This window comes from Salvelinus sp. IW2-2015, linkage group LG32 (genome assembly GCF_002910315.2).
Source record: "Salvelinus sp. IW2-2015 linkage group LG32, ASM291031v2, whole genome shotgun sequence".
In the NCBI taxonomy this organism is placed as follows: domain Eukaryota; kingdom Metazoa; phylum Chordata; class Actinopteri; order Salmoniformes; family Salmonidae; genus Salvelinus; species Salvelinus sp. IW2-2015.
The window spans coordinates 38,046,116-38,069,862 of NC_036871.1; the positions used below are offsets into that span (position 1 = coordinate 38,046,116).

Sequence of the window (23,747 nt, forward strand, 5' to 3'; positions counted from 1 at the left end):
GTGTTTTGTTTACTTGTCACCCAGCTTTGCTTTATCTCTGGCCAGGTCGCAGTTGTAAATGAGAAACTATGTTCTCAAACCTGGTAAATAAAGGTGAATATAATAATATATATTTTTAATTGACTGTGGCGTGCACAGAGCTCTGACCTCAACCCATCGAACACATTTGGGATGAATTGGAATGCCGATCGATGCAGGCTAATCGCCCAACCAAGTGCACTAACCTCACTAATGCTCTTGTGGCTGAATGAAAGCAAGTCCCCACAGCAATGTTCCAACATCTAGTGGAAAGCCTTCCCAGAAGAGTGGAGGCTGTTATAGCAGCAAAGGGGGGACCAACTCCATATTAATGCCCATGATTTTGGAATGAGATGTTCAACGACAGGTGTCCACATACTTTTGGTCATGTAGTCATATATCAGGAACAGTAACAGGCCCCAATGTGGAGCCCTGAGGGACACCATACCCACATATATGATATCCAGTACCTGCTCAAGACATTGGATGTATGTAAGTCATATTTACTATAACGCACGTGTCTTCTCTCCTCTCTTAGGTCCAGAGCCTGGCTGTGTGGTCCCACCTCCCCGGGCTTTGCCACTGACCAGAGTGTCTGTCGCAGCCGTCTCCCGGCCCCAGGCCCATGTCCTGGTCAGCTCACTGCCCAAGATGTCCCTCTGTCCCCTGAGGTCCAGCCAGCAGTCTGACCCTCGACAGACACCCCTGGAGCCAAGACCCCAACCGGCCGACGTCACTCCGGCTAACATCAGCAAACCAGCTTATTGCGCCTGGTAAGTCAGTCACCATGGTTATAACTGTTGTGCTCTATTGGATTGAATCAGTGTTAGGCAGTACTGGTCCTGAGGATCCACAGGTCGTGCAGGGTTTTGTTCCAGTGCAGGGTTTAGTGTGGGTTTGTTACACGTATCCAACCCCTCATGTTTGTTCACATGGTTTAATTGCCATTCCAGCATCGTACACTCCTGTCCAATCCCATGCATTGGTCAAGAACCAGCTGCACTGTCCTCCCAGTCACAAGCGGGCGCCCCATCAGCACATCATCCAGCAGACCACAGCAGGCTCCCACTGGCAGCTGCACCCCATCGCCCTGGCTTCCCCCTTTTCCCCTAACTCTGACGAGTTAGTCGTCAGAGAGACCCTGTAGCCGTTCTTCCCGGTACCATTCCCGGTATGTTCCCTGGTGGAAGCTCCACAGTGTACACTACAGGAGCACACTACTACTGGTCACAAAAGGCATGGATAGTAGCCTGGTCGTCACCCGTTCACAGTGTAATGCACAGTGGTGGAAAAAGTACCCAATTGTCATACTTGAGTAAAAGTAAATATACCTTCATAAAAAAATGTAAAAGTGAAAGTCACCCAGTAAAATATTACTTGAGTAAAAGTCTAAAAGTATTTGGTTTTAAATATACTTAAGTATCAAAAGTAAATGTATAAATCATTTCAAATTCCTTATATTAAACACTTCCGGCCTTGTCCTACTCCCCAAAGGCATGGATAGTAACCTAATAGTCACCATCCTCCCTCACCCTTCTTCACTGAATGGTGGATTGTGCATTCAACCCCGAGTCAATCTTGGACAGTAGTAGAACACTGCATCTTGAAGCCCCAACCACAACCCCCCCCCCATATATCAAATGTCCTCTTGACCAAGCAGTCTCCTCTCCTACTGGTTGTTGGTTAACATGTTGTTCAGCCCTCCATAGCAGTATATTGTTATGTAAACCAGTCATAGATTCAGTGGTGTGTTCCTTCCTGCCTCAGGTGGGCCGTTCGTCTTTAGGGGAAGAGCAGCAGACCACGCTTCCTGAAGCCTGGGAGGTGAGAACCAATGGGGACCTGGCTCCTGAGATGAGACCCAATTGGGGTCTAGCATCTGAGATGAGAACCAATAGGGATGGAGAGCTAGAGAGCCTGGTGGATGCCGAGCAGCCAGACAACTCCAGTGACTCAGACATGAGTGATGATGAGGATGATATCCTCACCCTGGACGGTGTGTGTGGTGTGTGAATACCTGCGAGCATGCGAGTGTGTCCATCCATCCATGTGTCTGTCCATCCTTCTAACAGTTTGTCCTCTCCTGCTGTACTGTAGAGCCTGATGCTGAGGGCCTGGTAGACATGCTGCAGTGTGAGTTCTGTGGGAAGAGAGACTACGTTCACACCTTCCTCCGATCCAAACGATTCTGCTCCTTGACCTGTGTCAGGTCAGTCCAGTTTTCCTCATAGGGCTGCACAATACCAGTAACTTTCACAAAATTCCCAGGTTTTCCAGAAATCCCAGTTGGAAGATTCCTGGACTTCCTGGTTATTCCCTCCTGATTCCAGGAATCTTCCAACAAAAAAAATCTGAAGAATTAAAAGATACTGGGAAAGTTACCCAAACACTATTCCCCAACCCAGATGAAGCCCCTGGAATACATATGTGGACTTGTAGCCAGTAGCCATATGTACTTTTTCCCATCCAGGATCAAGGGGAATTCAAGAGACCCAGACTACAATTCTTGGAATGTTTTTGTGTTCAGTGGAATATCTCTCCTGGATGGCTAAACTCCAGAAACCATACACAGACCTCAACTTTCCGTCTTTCTGTTCCTCCGACTGTCTCTCTCTCTCCCTCCACTCTGTCAGGTTCAATGTGAGCTGTACTAAGCATCTGAGCGAGTTGAAGGTGGACAAGGCCAGTCATTGGGGCCACAGGCCGATGKGCAGGAGAGGACGACCCCCGGGGAGGATCAACGGGGGCTCCAGAGAACACTTCCTCCTTAGACAGGTCCGAAGTCACAGCCTGTCCGTACGCTTAGCCAACTCCTATGATCATTGATAATGCCAATCATGGTAAGACAGCTGGCAAAACAGCACAAACAAATCTGGAACRAGGCTAGATCAGTTAGACAGACGTGATAAACAAATTTGCAATTATCTGATCTACCTATGAAACCCCAAACTGTTGTCCCTCTAAAGCATTATATGGGGAAATGTCTGATCGTGATCATGTTGTTACTTCCACTGCAGATGAAGTGGCCCTACGGCTCTGATGAGGCCCAGAGAAGGTTGAGGGGAGAGGGGGAAGAGGAGGAAGAAGAGCCCCCTGTCCCCATGATCACCAGGCTGCATCGGCATGAAGAGAGGGAGAGAAGAGAGGGTGACAGAGAGAGGGAGAGAGCAGGGAGGAGAGAGACGTTCAGTCCCTCTTATGGACAGATCGCAGGAAAAGACTGTAGTGAAAATCCAACACAAGTGGAGTGTGGAACAAGTCTGCTCCAGATCAACTCTCTACCAGGTATCTTTATGGCTTCACTTGGGATTCAAAGCTGCTTGAACCAATACTGTAATGGATGCACATATCTTATACAATATGCCTGGGGCCATGAGTTTTTCCCTCTCAGGTCACAACTCCTCTCTCTCCACCATTCCTCATTTGTCCCCCCTCTCCTCCACTAGGTAGGTGGGACATATCCAACGAGTTACGTTCCCAGGAGATTGACGACCAGGCCCTCCTATTGCTGACAGAGAACCACTTGATGACAGCTATGAATATCAAAACTAGGCCCCGCCCTCAAACTCTGTGCCCACATCAAATCTCTGAAGGAACCATGAGCATCCCAAATCGCACCCTATTCCCTATATAGTGCACTACTGTTGACCAGGGCTCTATCTGAACAAAAGTAGTGCACTATATAGGGAATAGGGTGCCATTTGGTATGCGAACGAGAGGACCACCCTTATTGGACTTTAAAGACATTGGATTCCAGGAGGATTTGAGACACACACATACTCGCTCTCCGCCTTTCAACTCAGTGAGAAGCAGCTAATGTTTCTGTTTTTCGTCAGTGTATCACCATAGTGATTGTAGCAATATGGCTAAAGGTGGTATTTTCTGTGTATTACATTCAAAGCACTGTACATGCTGTTTAAACTTAAAGAATTATATTGAAATGTTTTGCCAAAATGTTGGTAGTCTCTGAAGGCTGTTTTCCAAGCCTGAGACGAGTTGGTATTTTACAATGACACAGATTGACTGGAGTTGCATGAGGAAATCCACCAACACCTGTAGCATAGCAACCAGAAAGTGTYTTGTGAATTCCATGATTGATGAGACATTAGACAAGCAACATATTTTTTTGTAGTTATAAATATATAAATAAAATCCATTACCAGACTTGCATGCATTCATTTTGACCTGTCATGGGGGAATAGTCTCATTCCTGYACTGTCATTGCAAGTCATGGGTTGTGTCTTAAATGACACGCTATTCCCTATATAGTGCACTAGTAGGGCCCTGGTCAAAAGTGCACTATGAAGAGAATAGGGTGCCATTTGGGACTCAATATACCAATAAGAAGCAAACTASATGACTGAGGAAGCTTTATTGAGCTGACATGATTCACATTCAGAATGTTATATGCCTGTCACCAAGAAATAGGTATAGATGAAGGTATCGACAAGCCAACCTTACATAGCCACATAATTAGACAGGAATTCAAACAGGAAGAGGAATTAAAATATTACTATTTAAAAAAAAAAAAAAACATTCCTTTTCCATATAAAAATAGACCAGTATTTACAGAATTTACAGTAATCCAGCCTTAACGGGCAACCATGATGGATAAAATACTGTGGTAGTGGGTCTAAACCGCGGTGTACGTCCTCCCAGGATTTTCACATTCACAGTAAAACGCTGCAGATGTCGTCTCAATCAGAAATGACATTTGAAGGTAAAGCACTATACAACACGCCCTGGGATTTCATCTGGGCTGAAGTCTGACGGCCGGAAGCCAAAGTAGGCAGTGTGGTGTTCAGTGCACAGGACGATGACCGATCGATGCTTTCATTTTCATCTGTTGCTCGATCATCCAATCAAACTCCTCTCTTTCCCTGAGGACAGGAAGGAGGGACAAGAAAACAGATGTGGGAACTGGTGTGTTAAACCTGACTTGGGTTAGCTCCCCAAGCTAATGCCTAGGCTTTAGTTCAGTGGGCTCACACACTACTCCTCTCTTACCTTTTACTCAGACAGGGCCCTTTTAGGTATTTGTCCTCTGCCTTCACCAGTGACAACTTGTCCACTCCAGCTATGGCATAGATAATAGCCTGCAGGAGAAGAAAACTTTAGAATAATTTTATTTAAACTAATTCAACAGTAAAGGGGAATATAAAACACACACAGCAAAAATAAATGTGTGTGTCGATGGACAATAAAGTTGTTTCCTATTGCATTGTGACCTCAGGTAAGAGGACGTCCAGGACGAGACGTATGCGGTCAACGTCAGCCAGGCAGGGTGCGGTGAGGGGGGCGGTCTCATACACCCCCCTCAGGTACTGATACACCTGGTCCAGCTGGTCCTCATCCTCCAGGTAGGTGTCCACTACTGACCGACTGGCTGCCAGGAACCATCGCAGCCACTTAGATTGTTGCTGCCCGCCGATCACACCCTGGGGGGGGGGGGGGGGAGGTTATCATATACAGAGAGACCTGATCACACCCTGGAGGGGAGAGAAGGAGATGGGGAGAGAGAGAAGGATGGAGAGAGCGAGCGAGAAAGAGGAATGAGGGAGAGAGGGGAATGAAGGGAGAAAATCTGATACTGACAGACAGAGAAGAGAGCCTATTGAGTGCCTGGGACTCACTAGAAGGCGTGTCTCCACCCGGCGTTGCTTAACGATGAAGTCCACCAGTTTCTCATTGGCACGGTTACGTGCTGCCTTGGAGCGGTCAGGCAGCAGCTTCCTCCTCCTCCTTTTCCTCCTCCTCTCCTCCTCCTGCCGGCCGCTGCCCTCCTCCTCTTCCTCCCCAAGGTCAGAGGTTAAAAACTGCTCCTCCAACATCAGCTTACTGGGGAAGTTGATGTCAGAGGTACTCTGAGGATAACGTCTCCTCACAGGACAGCCTGTTGGTGGATCAGGCAGGTTATTTATCCATCCGTCACCTTTATTTGCATTTATTATGGATCCCCATTAGCTTGCTGCCAAATCAGCAGCTTCTCTTCCTGGGGTCCAGCAAAATTAAGGCAGTTTATACATTTGACAAAATATTACAATAGAGTCACAATGTGTGCCCTCAGGCCCCCACCACTACCACATATCTACAGTACTAAATCCATGTGTACAGTTGAAGTCGGAAGTTTACATACACTTAGGTTGGAGTCATTAAAACTCGTTTTTCAACCACTCCACAAATTTCTTGTTAACAAACTATAGTTTTGTCAAGTTGGTTAGGACATTTACTTTGTGCATGAAACAAGTCATTTTTCCAACAATTGTTTACAGATTATTTCACTTATAATTCACTGTATCACAATTCCAGTGGGTCAGAAGTTTACATACACTAAGTTGACTGTGCCTTTAAACAGCTTGGAAAATTCCAGAAAATGATGTCATGGCTTTAGAAGCTTCTGATCGGCTAATTGACATCATTTGAGTCAATTGGAGGTGTACCTGTGGATGTATTTCAAGGCCTACCTTCAAACTCGGTGACTCTTTGATTTTCCCATGATGTCAAGCAAAAGGGAAAATGAAAAAAAAGAAAGAAATGTTGTAGACCTCCACAAGTGTGGTTCATCCTTAGGAGCAATTTCCAAACACCTGAATGTACCACGTTCATCTGTACAAACAACAGTACGCCAGTATAAACACCATGGGACCACGCAGCCGTCATACCACTCAGGAAGGAGACGCGTTCTGTCTCCTAGAGATGAACGTACTTTGGGGTGAAAATTGCATATTAATCCCAGAACAGCAGCAAAGGACCTTGTGAAGATGCTGGAGGAAACAGTTACAAAAGTATCTATATCCACAGTAAAACGAGTCCTATATCGACATAACCTGAAAGGCCGCTCAGCAAGGAAGAAGCCACTGCTCCAAAACTGCCATAAAAAAGCCAGACTACGGTTTGCAACTGCACATGGGGACAAAGATCGTACTTTTTGGAGAAATGTCCTCTGGTCTGATGAAATAAATATAGAACTGTTTGGCCATAATGACCATCGTTATGTTTGGAGGAAAAAGGGGGAGGCTTGCAAGCTGAAGAACACCATCCCAACCGTGAAGCATGGGGGTGGCAGCATCATGTTGTGGGGGTGCTTTCCTGCAGGAGGAACTGGTGCACATCACAAAATAGATGACATCATGACGGAGGAAAATTATGTGGATATCTTGAAGAAACATCTCAAGACATCAGTCAGGAAGGTAAAGCTTGGTCGCAAATGGGTCTTCCAAATGGACAATGACCCCAAGCATACTTTCAAAGTTGTGGAAAAATGGCTTAAGGACAACAAAGTCAAGGTATTGGAGTGGCCATCACAAAGCCCTGACCTCAATCCTATAGAAAATTTGTGTGCAGAACTGAAAAAGTGAGTGCGAGGAAGGAGGCCTACAAACCTGACTCAATTACACCAGCTCTGTCAGGAGGAATGGGCCAAAATTCACCCAACTTGTTGTGTGAAGCTCGTGGAAGGCTACACGAAACGTTTGACCCAAGTTAAAAAATGTAAAGGCAATGCTACCAAATACTAATTGAGTGTATGTAAACTTCTGACCCACTGGGAATGTGATGAAAGAAATAAAAGCTGAAATAAATCATTCTCTACTATTATTCTGACATTTCACATTCTTAAAATAAAGTTGTGATCCTAACTGACCTAGAACAAATAATTTTTAATAGGATTAAATGTCAGGAATTGTGAAAAACTGAGTTTAAAATGTATTTGGCTAAGGTGTACGTAAACTTCAGACTTCAACTGTATGTATAGTGCATATGTTATCGTGTGTGTGTATGCCTGTGCCAATGTTTGTGATGCTTCACAGTCCCCGTTGTTTCATAAGGTGTTTTTTTATTATTATTATTTTTAAATCTAATTTTACTGCTTGCGTCAGTTACTTGATGTGGCATAGAGTTCCATGTAGAACTGTGTGCCTCCCATAGTCTGTTCTGGACTTGGGGACTGTGAAGAGACCTCTTGTGGCATGTCTTGTGGGGTATGCATGGGTGTCCGAGCTGTGTGCTAGTAGTTTAAATGGACAGCTCGGTGCATTCAACATTTCAATACCTCTCATAAATACARGTAGTGATGAAGTCAATCTTTCCTCCACTTTCAGCCAGGAGAGATTGACATGCATATTATTAATATTAGCTCTCTGTGTACATCCAAAGGCCAGCCGTGCTGCCCTGTTCTGAGCCAATTGCAATTTTCCTCAGTCCTTTTTTGTGGCACCTGACCACACGACTGAACAGTAGCCAAGGTGCGACAAAACTAGGGCCTGTAGGACCTGCCTTGTTGATAGTGTTGTTAAGAAGGCAGAGCATCGCTTTATTATAGACAGACTTCTCCCCATCTTAGCTACTACTGCATCAATATGTTTTGACCATGACAGTTTACAATCTAGRGTTMCTCCAAGCAGTTTAGTCAYCWCAACTTGCTAAATTYCCACATTATTTAYTACAAGATKTAGTTGAGGTTTAGGATTTAGTGAGTGTTTTGTTCCAAATACAATGCTTTTAGTTTTAGAAATATTTAGGGCTAACTTATTCCTTGCCACCCACTCTGAAACTAACTCCAGCTCTTTGTTGAGTGTTGCAGTCATTTCAGTCAAACAGTATTTTCTCCAGAAGTTTACTAAGGGTTGGTAACAGGCTGATTGGTTGGTTATTTGAGCCAGTAAAGGGGTCTTTACTATTCTTGGGTAACGGACTGACTTCAGCTTCCCTCCAGGCCTGAGGACACACGCTCTCTAGTAGGTTTATATTGAAGATGTGGCAAATACGAGTGGCAATATCGTCTGCTATTATCCTCAGCAATATTCCATACAGATTGTCAGACCCTGCTGGCTTGTCATTGTTGATAGACAACAATAATTTGTTCACCTCTACCACAATGACTTTACGAAATTCAAAAGTACAATTCTTGTCTTTCATAATTTGGTCTGATATACTTGGATGTGTAGTGTCAGTGTTTGTTGCTGGCATGTCATCCCTAAGTTTGCTAATCTTGCCAATTAAAAAGTAATTAAAGTAGTTGGCAATATCAGTGGGCTTTGTGATGAATGAGCCATCTGATTCAATGAATGAGGGAGCCGAGTTATCTTTTTTCCCCCCACAATTTCATTTTAAAGGTGCCCCAAAGCTTTTTACTATCATTCTTTATATAATGTATCTTTGTTTCATACTGTAGTTTATTTTTCTTTAGTTTAGTCACATGATTTCTTAATTTGCAATACGTTTGCCAATAAGTGGGGCTGTCAGACTTAACTGCCATACCCTTTTGCCTCATCCCTCTCAACCATACATTTTTCAATTCCTCATCAATCCAAGGGGATTTAACAGTTCTTACAGTCATTTTCTTAATGGGTGCATGCTTATTAGTAACTGGAATAAGTCGTTTCATAAATGCGTCAAGTGCAGCGTCTGGTTTCTCCTCATTACCCTCCACAGACCAGCAAATATTATTTACATCATCAACATATGAATCACTACAAAACTTATTGTATGACCTCTTATACACTATATTAGGCCCATCCTTTGGAACTTTGGTTTTCCTAGATATGGCGATTATATTGTGATCACTACATCCTATGGATTTGGATACTGCTTTAAAGCAAATTTCTGCAGCATTAGTAAAGATGTGATCAATACATGTTGATGATTTAATTTCCATGCTGTTTGTAACTACCCTGGTAGATTGACTGAGAACCTGATCCAGGTTGCAGGCACTGGTTACAGTTTGAAGTTTTTTTTCTTCCTGAGCTAAGCTTGATGCCCTCAATCTCACACAAATCATCAAGGAACCCACCAGGTACAACCCTAAATCCGTAAACATGGGCACCCTAATAGACATTATCCTGACCAACCTGCCCTCCAAATACACCTCTGCTGTCTTCAATCAAGATCTCAGCGATCACTGCCTCATTGCCTGTATCCGCCACGGGTCCGCGGTCAAACGACCACCCCTCATCACTGTCAAACGCTCCCTAAAACACTTCTGGCGAGCAGGCCTTTCTAATCACCTGGCCCGGGTACCTGGAAGGATATTGACCTCAATCCCGTCAGTTGAGGATGAGTATGACCTCTTATACACTATATTAGGCCCATCCTTTGGAACTTTGGTTTTCCTAGATATGGCGATTATATTGTGATCACTACATCCTATGGATTTGGATACTGCTTTAAAGCAAATTTCTGGCAGCAATTAGTACAGATGTGATCAATAACATGTTGATGATTTAATTTCCATGCTGTTTGTAACTACCCTGGTAGATTGACTGAGAACCTGATCCCAGGTGCAGGCACTGGTTAACAGTTTGAAGTTTTTTTTCTTCCTGAGCTACAGCTTGATGCCCTCAATCTCACACAAATCATCAAGGAACCCACCAGGACAACCCTAAATCCGTAAACATGGGCACCCTAATAGACATTTCCTGACCAACCTGCCCTCCAAATACACCTCTGCTGTCTTCATATCAAGATCTCCAGCGATCACTGCCTTCATTGCCTGATCCGCACGGTCCGCGGTCAAACGACCACCCCTCATCACTGTCAAACGCTCCTAAAACACTTCTGCGAGCAGGCCTTTCTAATCGACCTGGCCCGGGTACCCTGGAAGGATATTGACCTCATCCCGTCAGTTGAGGATGAGAACACTTATCGGCCATCTTTGGCTTTGGTTCACGATATGGAAATAGTGATACTAATCCTACGTCTGATACTCTATTAAGCAAATTTGCATAGCTCAGTAGTTTGTCAATACAGTGAATTATTCATGCGTTGTAACCTATCTGGTAGAACGAGACCTGATCAGGTCAGCTTACGTTTGAGTTTTCTCAGCTACTGCCACTCCAATACAAGACAGTCACCTATCCGGAGCTGCATGGGCACCCTAGACATTCCTGACCATCTAAAGGCAACAATCAGCAACCATCGATGCAGTCGCAACGACCCTCTCCTGTACGCTCTACACCCGCGAGACTCTACCGTGGCCGGACCCTGGAATGAATGACCTGTCATCCGTAGTGAGGAGTCCTGCGCACTTAAAGTACTCTACAAGACAACATGTCCGTTCAAAGGAAAGAAGATTCTGTCATGCGACTGCCCTGAAAAAATCCGGCGAACTATGCGAACCGATATGTCAGATCAGGAACAATCCGCATCAAAGAGAAGCAACCAGCTTTTTCAAGCAGAATTTTGCCATCCTAGTAGCTCTAACTCAAAAAGTTCTGGGATACTGTAAAGTCCATGGAAAACAAGAGCCACCTCCCTCCCAGTCTGCCCCACTGCAGCTGACGGCTAGGTAACAGGTCACCACTGATAAGTCCGTGATATCGAAAAACTTCAACAATTTTCAAATGGCTGCATGGCGCTTCCTCCTGGCGACCCAACTTCTTGCTCTAAAGGTATATCCGAGAAAGAAAAGCACCGAAAGACTCAAGCCTATAAAACAGACAAACGAGTCACTAATCAGGCAGTGACTTGCACTCTTGGCCAACAGCCCCGCCCCCCCGCTGCTACTCGCCAAGCCTCCCCAGCTTCTCCTTTACCCATATCCAGATAGCAGATGTTCTGAAAAGAGCTGGAAAACCTGGACCCATACAAATCAGCTGGCTTGACAATCTGGACCCCCTATTTCTGAAACTGTCCGCCGCATTGTCGCACCCCTATTACCAGCCTGTTCAACCTCTCCTTCGTATCATCTGAGATCCCCAAGGATTGGAAAAGCTGCCGCGGTCATCCCCTCTTCAAAGGGGGAGACACCCTGGACCCAAACTGTTACAAGACCTATATCCATCCTGCCCTGCCTATCTAAGGTCTTCGAAAGCCAAGTCAACAAAACAGATCATCTGACCATCTCGAATCCCACGTACCTTCTCCGCTTGCAATCCGGTTTCCGAGCCGGTCACGGGTGCACCTCAGCCACGCTCAAGGTACTAAACGATATCATAACCGCCATCGGATAAAAGACATTACTGTGGCAGCCGTCTTCATCGACCTGCCAAGGCTTTCGACTCTGTCAATCACCATATTCTTATCGCAAGACTCAGTAGCCTCGGTTTTTCTAATGACTGCCTTGCCTGTTCACCACTATTTGCAGACAGAGTTCAGTTGTCAAATCGGAGGGCATGTGGTCCGGTCCCTCTGGCAGTCTCTATGGGGGTACCAACAGGGTTCAATTCTCGGGCCGACTCTTTTCTTCTGTATACATCAATGATGTTGCTCTTGCTGGCGGGCGATTCCCTGATCCACCTCTACGCAGACGACACCATTTCTATATATTCCGGCCCTTCCTTGACACTGTGCTATCTACCTCAAACGAGCTTCATGCATACAACACTCCTTCCGTGGCCTCCAACTGCTCTTAAAACGCTAGTAAACCAAATGCATGCTTTCAACCGTTCGCTGCTGCACCGCAGCGCCCGACTAGCATCACACCCTGGACGGTTCCGACCTAGAATATGTGGACATCTATAAGTACCTAGGTGTCTGGCTAGACTGAACTTCTCCTTCCAGACTCATATCAAACATCTCCAATCCAAAATCAAAATCAAGAATCGGCTTTCTATTCCGCAACAAAGCCTCCTTCACTCACGCCGCCCAACTTACCCTAGTAAAACTGACTATCCTACCGATCCTCGACTTCGGCGATGTCATCTACAAATAGCTTCCAATACTCTACTCAGCAAACTGGATGCAGTTTATCACAGTGCCATTCGTTTTGTTACTAAGCACCTTATACGACCCACCACTCGATCGACTGTATGCCCTAGTCGGCTGGCCTCGCTACATGTTCGTCGTCAGACCCACTGGCTCCAGGTCATCTACAAGGCTAGCTAGGTAATGCCGCTTATCTCAGTTCACTGGTCACGATGGCTACACCCACCGCAGCACGCGCTCCAGCAGGTGTATCTCACTGATCATCCCTAAACCAAAACCTCATTTGGACGCCTTTCCTCCAGTTCTCTGCTGCCTGCGACTGGAACGAATTGCAAAAATCTCTTTAGTTGGAGACTTTTATCTCCCTCAACAACTTTAAAAAATCTGCTATCCGAGCAGCTAACCGATCGCTGCAGCTGTACATAGTCCATCTGTAAACTACCCACCCAATTTACCTACCTCACCCCCATACTGCTTTTATTTATTTACTTTTCTGCTCTTTTGCACACCAGTATCTCTTCTTGCACATGATCATCTGATGATTTATCAAACTCCAGTGTTAATCTGCTAAATTGTAATTATTCGATTTATTGCCTACCTCATGCCTTTTGCACACATTGTATATAGATTCTCTTTTTTTCTACCATGTTATTGACTTGTTTATTGTTTACTCCATGTGTAACTCTGTGTTGTCTGTTCACACTGCTATGCTTTATCTTGGCCAGGTCGCAGTTGCAAATGAGAACTTGTTCTCAACTAGCCTACCTGGTTAAATAAAGGTGAAATAAAATAAAAAATAAATAAAAAAATATTTAAAATCACCCAAAAAAACATACTTCTCTGTTGATATCACATACATTATCAAGCATTTCACACATATTATATTTAGTCAGGTCAGTTAGAGAATAGATTCTGTTGTATTATAATGACCATCTTAAATTAAGAACAGGCAGCATTGAGCTGAAGTTAAACATTGAATAGCAAAGTGTCAACATCTAATAGACATGAACTTACTTATGTCATCAGAAAAGTACTCAATGAAGGAGCCGGTGAAGCCGCATCCTGCAAAGACAACACAAAACATCAAGGAAAACACAACACACACATAATGAACTTCATCAGGGTCCGGAAAACAGGCGCATAAGTGCTCATTCTAAGAGAAGCGTAGTAGAATTGTTTACCGATACGGATTCTATAGTCGGCGATCAGCTCCAGGCACCATTTGATGGCAGCATCATAACTCTCTCTGGCTTTACACTACAGACGACAGCAAACAACACACCAGTCACCAGGAATACATATMCAAAAACAGCTCTATCTATACTATATATTAGTTGTATGGAGACAGTATTCTTAAAAGAGTTTAAAAACCTTACCACAAGCTGATCAGCCTCTTCACAGTCAAAAGGCTTCAATGTTTTTAGGGCCACAGAGAAGCTGGAAAAGAAACGGAAAAAACATGGTTAATATCGGAAACAAAGGTTCATTACTAAAGAATGACAGTGGAAATGGGTTAAACAGAGTTTTGGGGTTCCTACCCTTTTCGTATCCTCTTCTTGTCAAACAGCAGGTTGTCAATAAACACAATGCTGGCTTTCTTCATCTTCCGGTTCACGCTTTTCACCTGAGGAGAAGAGTTGTTGTCAGCTCTAACATGTCCCCACCACATCTCATCGTTTCATGTTGTTGGGAGCACAGATCCACACTCACCATTGCCGGCCAGAAAGGATAGTTTCTAAATTTGCACCAAACACATATTCCCTCTGTTATGGACAGCGGCTCTGAAAGAGACAAATAATTATTTATATACTGAACAAAAATATAAACGCAACATGTAAAGTGTGGGTCCCATGTTTCATGAGCTGAAATAAAAGATCCCAGAAATGTTCCATAAGCACAAAAAGCTTATTTCTCTCCAATTTTGTGCACAAATTTGTTTACATCCCTGTTAGTGAGCATTTCTCCTTTACCAAGATAATCCATCCACCTGACTGGTGTGGTATATCAAGAGTAAATAGCATGATCATTACACAGGTGCACCTTGTGCTGGGGACAATAAAAGGCCACTAAAATGTGCAATTATCACAATACAATGCCACAGATGTCTCAAGTTGAGAAGGAGCGTGCAATTGGTATACTGACTACAGGAATGTCCACCAGAGCTGTTGCCAGAGAATGCAATGTTAATTTCTCTACCATAAGCCACCTCTAAATTTGTTTTAGAGAATTTGGCAGTACTTCCAACCGGCCTCACAACCGCAGACCATGTGTAACCACACCAGCCCAGGTCCTCCACATCTGGCTTTTTCACCTGTTGGATCATCTGAGACCAGCCACTTTGACAGCTGATGAAACTGTGGGTTWACGCAACCAACAAATTTCTGCACAAACTGTCAGAWACCGTTTCAGGGAAGCTATTCTACATGCTTGTCGTTCTCACCAGGACCTTGACCTGACTGCAGTTCGGCGTCGTAACCGACTTCAGTGGGCAAATGCCCACCTTCGATGGCCACTGGCACGCTGGAGAAGTGTGCTCTTCATGGATGAATCCCAGTTTCAAATGTGGGCGAGCAGTTTGCTGATGTCAACGTTGTGAACAAAGTGCCCCATGGTGGCGGTGGGGTTATGGTATGGGCAGGCATAAGCTACGGACAACGAAAACAATTGCATTTTATCGATGGCAATTTGAATGCACAGAGATACCRTGAAGAGATCCTGAGGCCATTGTTGAGCCATTCATCCACCGCCATCACGTCATGTTTCAGCATGACAATGCACGGCCCCATGTCATCTTTTCACATTTCCTGCAAGCTGAAAATGTCCCAGTTCTTCCATGGCCTGCATACTCAGACTGTCACCCGTTGAGCATGTTTGGGAYGCTCTGGATCGGCGTGTACGACARCGTGTTCCAGTTCCCGACAATTTCCAGCAACTTTGCACAGCCATTGAAGAGGAGTGAGACAACATTCCACAATCAACAGCCTGATGAATTATGTGAAGGTGATGTGTCGCGCTGCATGAGGCAAATGGTGGTCACACCAGATACTGACTGGTTTTCTGATCCACGTCCTCTTACCTTTTGTTTTAAGGTATCTGTTCCCAACAGATGCATGTCTGTATTCCCAGTCATGTGAAATCCATAGATTAGGACCTAATTCATTTATTTCAATTGACTTATTTCCTTATATGAACTGTAAAATCTTTTAAATTCTTGCATGTTGCGTACAATGTACAATTTTTGCAGGCGTCATGTCAGGGAGGGAGTTTATCAACCATCCACACAATCACACTAACTCACTTGTGTTATTTAAGAAACTGGGCAGATCTTCCTCATCCTCCTGCTCTTCCTCCTCTTCAAGAGGAAGTGATGACAAGTGGTCTTCCTGTAGGCTCAGTTCGATGGACAGGTTTGAGGACAGGGAGGCATCTCCTGTGTCTTCGTCCGGTGAGTCCAACTCCAGTAGCTCAAACCGTGGTCTGGAGCATTGGATTGGCTGAGAGCTGGTGCTGTCGTCGCTCTGCAGCCCGACTCTCTCCACTCCCTCTGCTGTAAGACCCTTCCTGCTTCTACGTCTGTGCTTGGCTGGAGGCCCCTCTGAGCTGCAGGTCTGGGAACCTCCCTCTGCTGCAGTCTTCACCTTCTTACCACACTGAGTCTTCACTCTCTTCCCACACTGAGTCTTCACTCTCTTCCCTACAGCCGGGTCCTTCACTCTCTTCCCTACAGCCGGGTCCTTCAGTCTCTTCCCTACAGCCGGGTCCTTCACTCTCTTCCCTACAGCCGGGTCCTTCACTCTCCGTTCCTACAGCCGGGTCCTTCACTCCCTTCCCTACAGCCGGGTCCTTAACTCTCTTCCCTACAGCCGGGCTCTTCACTCTCTCTCCCTACAGCCGGGTCCTTCACTCTTTTCCCTACAGCCGGTCCTTCACTCCTTCCCTACAACCGGGTCCTTCACTCCCTTCACTACATCTGGCCTTCTTCACTCCCTTCACTACAGCCGGCTTCTTCACTCCCTCATAATCCGGCCTTCTTCATCCCTTCACTCCGCCGCTTCTTCACTCCCTACTCCAGGCTTCTTCACTCCCTTTTCACCCAGCCGGGTTCTTCACTCCCTTCACCACAGCGGCTTCTTCACTCCCTTCCACAGCCGGTTCTTCACTCCCTTCACACAGCCGGCTTCTTCACGTCTCTCACCCCCACACCGGCTTCTTACTCTCTCCACCCAGCCGGCTTCTTCCTCTCTCCCCACTCAGGCCTGGCTTCTTCACTCTCTCCACTCCAGCCGCTTCTTCACTCTCATCCACTCACCGCCTTTTCACTCCCTTCACTACAGCCGCCTTCTTCACTCCTCCTTCACTACAGCGCCTTCTTCTCATCCTCTTCCTACAGCGCCTTCTTCACTCCCTTCACCTACAGCCGCTTCTTCACTCCCTTCACTCACAGCCGCCTTCTTCACCCCCTCACTTACAGCCCGCCTTCTTCACCCCTTCACTACAGCCGCTTTCTCTCACCCCCTTCACTACAGCCGGCTTCTTCACTCCCTTCACTACAGCCGGCTTCTTCACTCCCTTCACTACAGCCGGCTTCTTCACTCCCTTCCACCTATAACAGCCGGCTCTGCTTCACTCTCTCCTCACTCCAGCCGGCTTCTTCACTCCCTTCACTCCCGCGGGTTCTTCCTCCACTTCACTCCAGCAGGGTCGTTCCTTGGTCGACCTCTGGGTTTACCCCAAGGTTTACTGCTGGGTACAGCTCCGTCTGGCTCTGGATTCTGAAAGAGAGAAAGTTACTGAATATTGAATAGTTTAAGCATTTACTACTCTACAGAGAATAAGCCTGGACTAAAACTCCTTTTCAATGGAGATTCTCCATTGTCAAGGCAAATTGTCTCTCAGTGCATAATGTCACGTCTGTTTCGACTCAGTGTTGATAAAGATACAGTACCTTGTCTAGATGTTCTAACAGCTTCCAGGTGATAGGTGAGGCGTTCTGAGGGCTGTCTGGCTTAGAGCTGGGGACCAGGGGAGACAGAGAGACAGAGAAGGGGTTGACTGTTCCTATGGAGGATCTGGGGCCTGGGGTGGAGCTAAGACACATCTGCTGCTGGACCACCTTAGTTCTGCCTCTGACTCTCTTAGGTGTGTTTGTGTTTGTCGTTCTGACTCTCTTAGGTGTGTTTGTGTTTGTCGTTCTGACTCTCTTAGGTGTGCTTGTCGTTCTGACTCTCTTAGGTGTGTTTGTCGAGGAAGAGACGCCAGGAGGGCTGAGAGTAGGAGAGAGGCTCCTCTTTAGGCCAGAAGAGAGTTCTGCAGATAGAACAGGGAATGAAGAGAGGATCTCAGAGTCTACCCTGTGGCTCTGTGTTTTTTTTCTATGTTTTCTCTTTGGGACAGCAGGAGGGTTGTGTGTGGAGGAGGAAACGCTGGGGGAGAGGTCTGCAGATAGCACAGGGAGTGAGATGGGGTTGGCAAAGACTACATTATGGCTCTTTGATTTCTTAGTATATTTTTTCTTTTTTACAGTCTCCACTTGTGACTGTAGCTTACGTTTCAGCGATATTTCAGATGTCTTTTCCCTATTTCCCACAGTTTCCTGTGACTGGTCTACTTTATGGCTATGTGACTTTCTAGTATGTTTCCACTTCCTCACAGTCTCTTGCGACTGGACAGTCTCCTGTGACTGGACAGTCTCCTGTGACTGGACAGTCTCCTGTGATTGAGCTACCTTGGAGGTCTGTGACGTTTTAGATGCATGCTTCCTCTTGCTCAAATCCTCACTCTCTTGTGACTGGTCAGTCTCCTGCGACCGGTCTACCTCCTGCGACTGGTCTACCTCCTGCGACTGGTCTACCTTAGGGGTCTCCGATTTTTTTGTATACTTCCGCTTTTCACCGGTGCCGGGACAACCTGTCCTCAACCAGGCCAGTAGAGTTGGGTGTCAAGACTGTGTCTCAGCTCTGTTTGGTCCTCTGGCTGTGAACATGGGTGTGTATCGTGTTAGGACCTGATGGATCTGATGTTCTGGGACAATGAGGCGTCTTGTCTTTGGGTGGCCTCCCCCTCTTGCGCCGTTCACCGTGTGGCGTGTGACGCATCAAGAGGTTCCTTTCTTGTGGTCCTCTGTTCTGGGGTGAAACAAATGGTCAGACTCTAGTCTCTGGTCAGTGAGTCTGTGTGATCTCCAGCAATTAGGACATTATGCTGGTTGTATCTCCTTGTTCTACAGATGGACTACAGAGATGGACCCTTCGTTACGCTGTACCCTCGAAATCCTTGGTGGGATGGGGATTCAAGGTACCCACAGGTGACAGAGGCTGTGTCTCAACCTCTGTTTGGCATCAGGTGGCTGACACCTGTCCTCAGGCACAGGTGGGTGGAGACAGGGGCTGTGTCACTGTGACAGCATTCGTTTGTTCCTCTCGCTGTGAACATCGGTCTGAATCTGAAGGGGACTGGATCTCCTGCGACTGGTCAGTTCCTGCGGCTGGTCTACCTTATGGGTCTCGCGGTTTTGTTATCTTCTCTTGTCACCGGTGCCGGACACCTCAAGGCCAGGCGCAGGTAGTTGGGTCGAAGACTGGTCTCAGCCTCGTTTTGGTCCTCTGGCTTGTGAACATGGGTGTGTATCTGTTTGATGCTGATGTCCGGGACAGTATGAGGTGTCTTGTCTTTGGTGGCCTCCCCCTCTGCGCCGTTCACCGTGTGGCCGTGACTCATCAGAAGTTCTTTCTCTGTGGTCCTCTGTTTCTGGGGAAATAAATAGTTCAGCCTCTAGCTCTCTGGTCATGAGTCTGTGTGATCTCCAGCAATTAGGACATTATGGCTGGTATTCTCTTGTTCTACAGATGGCTACAGAGATGGGACCCTTCGTTACGCTGTACCTCTGGAAATCCGTTAGGGGATGTAGTTCAGAGGTGCCACAGGTGGCTTGGTGACAGGGCTGTGTCTCAACCTCTTTTGGGCATCAGGTGGCTGACACCTGTCCTCAGGCACAGGTGGTTGGATGAGAGGGGATGTGTCACTGTGACAGCATTCGTTTGTTCCTCTCGCTGTGAACTGGGTCTGAATCTGAAGGGACTGGTCTCCTGCGGTGGTTCTTGCTTTGCGGTGTGTTTCTGGTGTTCCTTTCTGCTCGATGTGTGTCTGGGGCGATTTGGGTGTGTAGTGGTCTCAGTCGGGTGCTGGAGATCTGTCAGCTGCAGGGAGATGGGTTGATAGGGGATGTGTCACTTGACAGCATCGTGTGTTCTCTCTGAACATGGTTGAATAATGACCTGCTCTATGATATGCAATCCTGTGACTGTCAGTCTCCGCAAATGTTAATCTCCTGACTGGTCAGTCTCCTGCAAATGGTTTATCTCCTGTGACTGGTCAGTCTCCTGCAAATGGTTAACTCCTGTGACTGGTCCAGTCTCCTGCGAATGGTTATCCGTGACTGGTCAGTCTCCTGCAAAGGTTAATCTCCTGTGACTGGTCAGCCTCCTGCAAATGGTTAATCTCCTGTGACTGGTCAGTCTCCTGCGAATGGTTAGTCTCCTGTGACTGGTCAGTCTCCTGCGAATGGTTAGTCTCCTGTGACTGGTCAGTCCTCCTGGAATGGTTAGTCTCCTGTGACTGGTCAGTCTCCTGCGAAGGTTAGTCTCCTGACTGTCAGTCTCCTGCGAATGTTAGTCTCCTGTGACTGGTCATCTCCTGCAAATGGTTAATCTCCTGTGACTGTCAGTCTCCTGCGAATGGTTAGTCTCCTGTGACTGGACTACCTTAGATGTCTTCTTCCAATTTCTTACAGTCTCCTGCGGCTGGTCTACCTTAGGGGTCTCCGATTTTTTGTATACTTTCTCTTTGTCACCGGTCCGGGCACCTGTCCTCAAGGCCAGGCGCAGGTGAGTTGGGTGTCAAGACTGTGTCTCAGCCTCTGTTTGGTCCTCTGGCTGTGAACATGGGTGTGTATCTGTTAGGCCTGATGGATCTGATGTTCTGGGACAGTATGAGGCGTCTTTTTCTTTGGTGGCCTCCCCCCTTGCGCCGTTCACCGTGTGGCTGTGACGCATCAGAGGTTCCTTTCTCTGTGGTCCTCTGTTTCTGGGGTGAAACAAATAGTTCAGCCTCTAGCTCTCTGGTCAGTGAGTCTGTGTGATCTCCAGCAATTAGACAATTATGGCTGGTTGTATCTCCTTGTTCTACAGATGGACTACAGAGATGGGACCCTTCGTACGCTGTACCCTCTGGAAATCCTTGGGTGGGATGGTAGTTCAGAGGTCCACAGGCGACAGGAGGCTGTGTCTCAACCTCTGTTTGGGCATCAGGTGGCGACACCTGTCCTCAGGCACAGGTGGGTGGTGACAGGGCTGTGTCACTGTGACAGCATTATTTGTTCCTCACGCTGTGAACATCGGTCTGAATCTGAAGGGACTGGATCTCCTGCGACTGGTCTACCTTATGGGTCTCCGATTTTTGTATACTTCCTCTTTGTCACCGGTGCCAGACACCTGTCCTCAAGGCCAGGCGCAGGTGAGTTGGGTGTCAAGGACTGTGTCTCAGCCTCTGTTTGGTCCTCTGGCTGTGAACATGGGTGTGATCTGTTAGGCCTGATGGATCTGATGTTCTGGGACAGTATGAGGTGTCTTGTCTTTGGGTGCCTCCCCTCTTGCGCCGTTCACCGTGTGGCTGTGACGCATCAGAGTTCCTTTCTCTGTGTCCTCTGTTTCGGGGTGAAAAAAGGTTCAGACTCTAGCTCTCTGTCAGTGAGTCTGTGTGATCTCCAGCAATTGGACATTATGGCTGGTTGTATCTCCTTGTTCTACAGATGGACTACAGAGATGGGACCCTTCGTTACGCTGTACCCTCTCTGGAAATCCTTGGTGGGGATGGTAGTCAGAGGTGCCCACAGGTGGGCTGGGTGACAGGGGCTGTGTCTCAACCTCTGTTTGGGCATCAGGTGGCTGACACCTGTCCTCAGGCACAGGTGGGTTGGATGAGAGGGGATGTGTCACTGTGACAGCATTCGTTTGTTCCTCTCGCTGTGAACATGGGTCTGAATCTGAAGGGGACTGGATCTCCTGCGACTGGTCAGTCTCCTGCGACTGGTCTACCTTAGGGCTCTCTGATTTTTTGTATACTTCCTCATCGATGACTGACACCTGTCCTCAGGCACAGGTGAGTTGGATGACAGGGGCTGTGTCACTGTGACAGCATTATTTTGTTCCTCTCGCTGTGAACATCGGTCTGAATCTGAAGGGGACTGGATCTCCTGCGACTTGGTCTACCTTAGGGGTCTCCGATTTTTTTGTATACTTCCTCTTTGTCACCGGTGCCGGACACCTGTCCTCAAGGCCAGGCGCAGGTGAGTTGGGTGTCAAGGACTGTGTCTCAGCCTCTGTTTGGTCCTCTGGCTGTGAACATGGGTGTGTATCTGTTTGATCTGATGTTCTGGGACAGTATGAGGCGTCTTTCTTTAGGTGGCCTCCCCCTCTTGCGCCGTTCACCGTGTGGCTGTGACGCATCAGAGGTTCCTTTCTCTGTGGTCCTCTGTTTCTGGGGTGAAATAAATGGTTCAGACTCTAGCTCTCTGGTCAGTGAATATGTGTGATCTCCAGCAATTAGAACATTATGGCTGGTTGTATCTCCTTGTTCTACAGATGGACTACAGAGATGGGACCCTTCGTTACGCTGTTCCTCTGGCTGTGAACATGGGTCTGAATCTGAAGTGGACTGGATGTGATGTTCTGGGACAGTATGAGGTTTCTTGTCTTTCGGTGGCCTCCCCCTCTTGCGCCGTTCACCGTGTGGCTGTGATGCATCAGAGGTTCCTTTCTCTGTGGTCCTCTGTATCTGGGGTGGAATTAGTGATTGAGACAGGCTAGCAGGGTTGGTTGAAACAGGTGTTTGAACTGGGCTAGCAGGACTAAGTCCTGGCTGTGGAGTGGATGTTTGGTGGTCAGTCCAATTTGAGGTCTTCTGAGTGGAAAAGGAAGAAGTGTCCTCTGGTGAATTCATGTTCAAGGCCAGGCGAGCTCCAGCGCTTCAACTCCTCAGGAGGGAAATGCTTGTCATCTTGAGCTGTGGTGGAACCATGCATGAAGATAACAGGTTTATKCTTTGTGTTGATCAAATAACAGCCATGTCAATTTCCCGAGAGGGTTGTAAACATTAAATGTGTAGGCTAGTAATTAGCACCTAGGAAACATCTTAGCAAACATCTGGCCAGCTAGCTAAACACTGACAGCTTGTGAATTTGAAAGTTGCGTTACTAGACCAAACTGTGGCCATTCAACGGATTAACACCTTCCATTTGCATCTTGAAAACGAGATCGTGCATCTCAAAAGATTTCATCATGCAAAATTTCAAATAAATAACGTTAGCTAGTTAGCCGTTAGCTAGCTGACAACACTACTAGAGATCGGTCTCATCAGATATTTAAAAATAAAACATGAACATATGAGATTAGAGACAGTTGACTAGTTTTGATAGATTTTCGTATTCACTTTACATCCGCATATGGGATGTACGGCGTGCTTTCTGGTATAACAACGGTAGCTAGCTAGCTAGCTAGAAAGCTACCGATAATTCTACAGCGTGTTTTGAATTGCATCGGTTACTCTGTGCTGGCTAACCGTTAGGTAGCTAACTTGCTAACGTTGCTAAAGTAGTATAGTAGTTAGGTTCCAAATACTGATATTCATAAAGATTCATACGTACACATAGAAACAGCAAGGTAGCTAGGTTGAATACTTTCTTCTTGATACTTCAAATGTTGCAACTCCTTCTGGGTTAGCACTAGTTACCATATCCACAAAGTCAAAATTGGCTATCGTCAACTGGCTATATCGTAAAAATTCATGAAAACGAAAATGTGCTTTATTTTCTTAATTTAAGTTTAGGCTTAAGGTTAGCAGTCTGGTTAAGGTTAGGTTTCAAATATGATTTAAGAATAGAAATTGTAGAAATAGGTGGGGTTTGTTACTTTGTGGCTGTGGTAACTAGTGACGACCCGCCCAAACCAAACAGAGATACTTTTGAGGAGATGGGAAACTCCACTGGACTTGTGTATATTGTCCATGCGTCGTCAATGGGATCGCGGTGCATT

The 23,747-nt window shown here is 46.5% G+C and overlaps 1 protein-coding gene, 1 non-coding gene and 1 pseudogene across 2 annotated transcripts; 1 reads left to right on the top strand and 2 right to left on the bottom strand.

The window, feature by feature from the left end:
• The first annotated feature begins 1,532 nt into the window (after positions 1 to 1,532).
• Positions 1,533 to 4,128, top strand: LOC139023497 (polyhomeotic-like protein 3; annotated as a pseudogene).
• A 243-nt stretch (positions 4,129 to 4,371) lies between these two features.
• On the bottom strand, positions 4,372 to 16,463 carry LOC111956469 (PWWP domain-containing DNA repair factor 3A; the record flags this gene model as incomplete). The annotated part of the gene is made up of 10 exons (XM_023976906.2): positions 4,372 to 4,898; positions 5,026 to 5,114; positions 5,247 to 5,456; positions 5,652 to 5,911; positions 13,675 to 13,722; positions 13,842 to 13,917; positions 14,037 to 14,097; positions 14,199 to 14,284; positions 14,371 to 14,441; positions 15,959 to 16,463. Coding segments are annotated over 10 exons (1,485 nt in total), but the record flags the coding sequence as incomplete, so codon positions are not given.
• Positions 16,464 to 18,926: 2,463 nt separating this feature from the next.
• Positions 18,927 to 23,540, bottom strand: LOC111956470 (uncharacterized). Its single transcript, XR_011474635.1, has 3 exons — positions 23,360 to 23,540; positions 21,582 to 22,719; positions 18,927 to 18,986 (listed from the first exon to the last, which is right to left on the bottom strand). It is a non-coding gene; the product is annotated as an uncharacterized protein (transcript).
• Between the last annotated feature and the right edge of the window lie 207 nt (positions 23,541 to 23,747).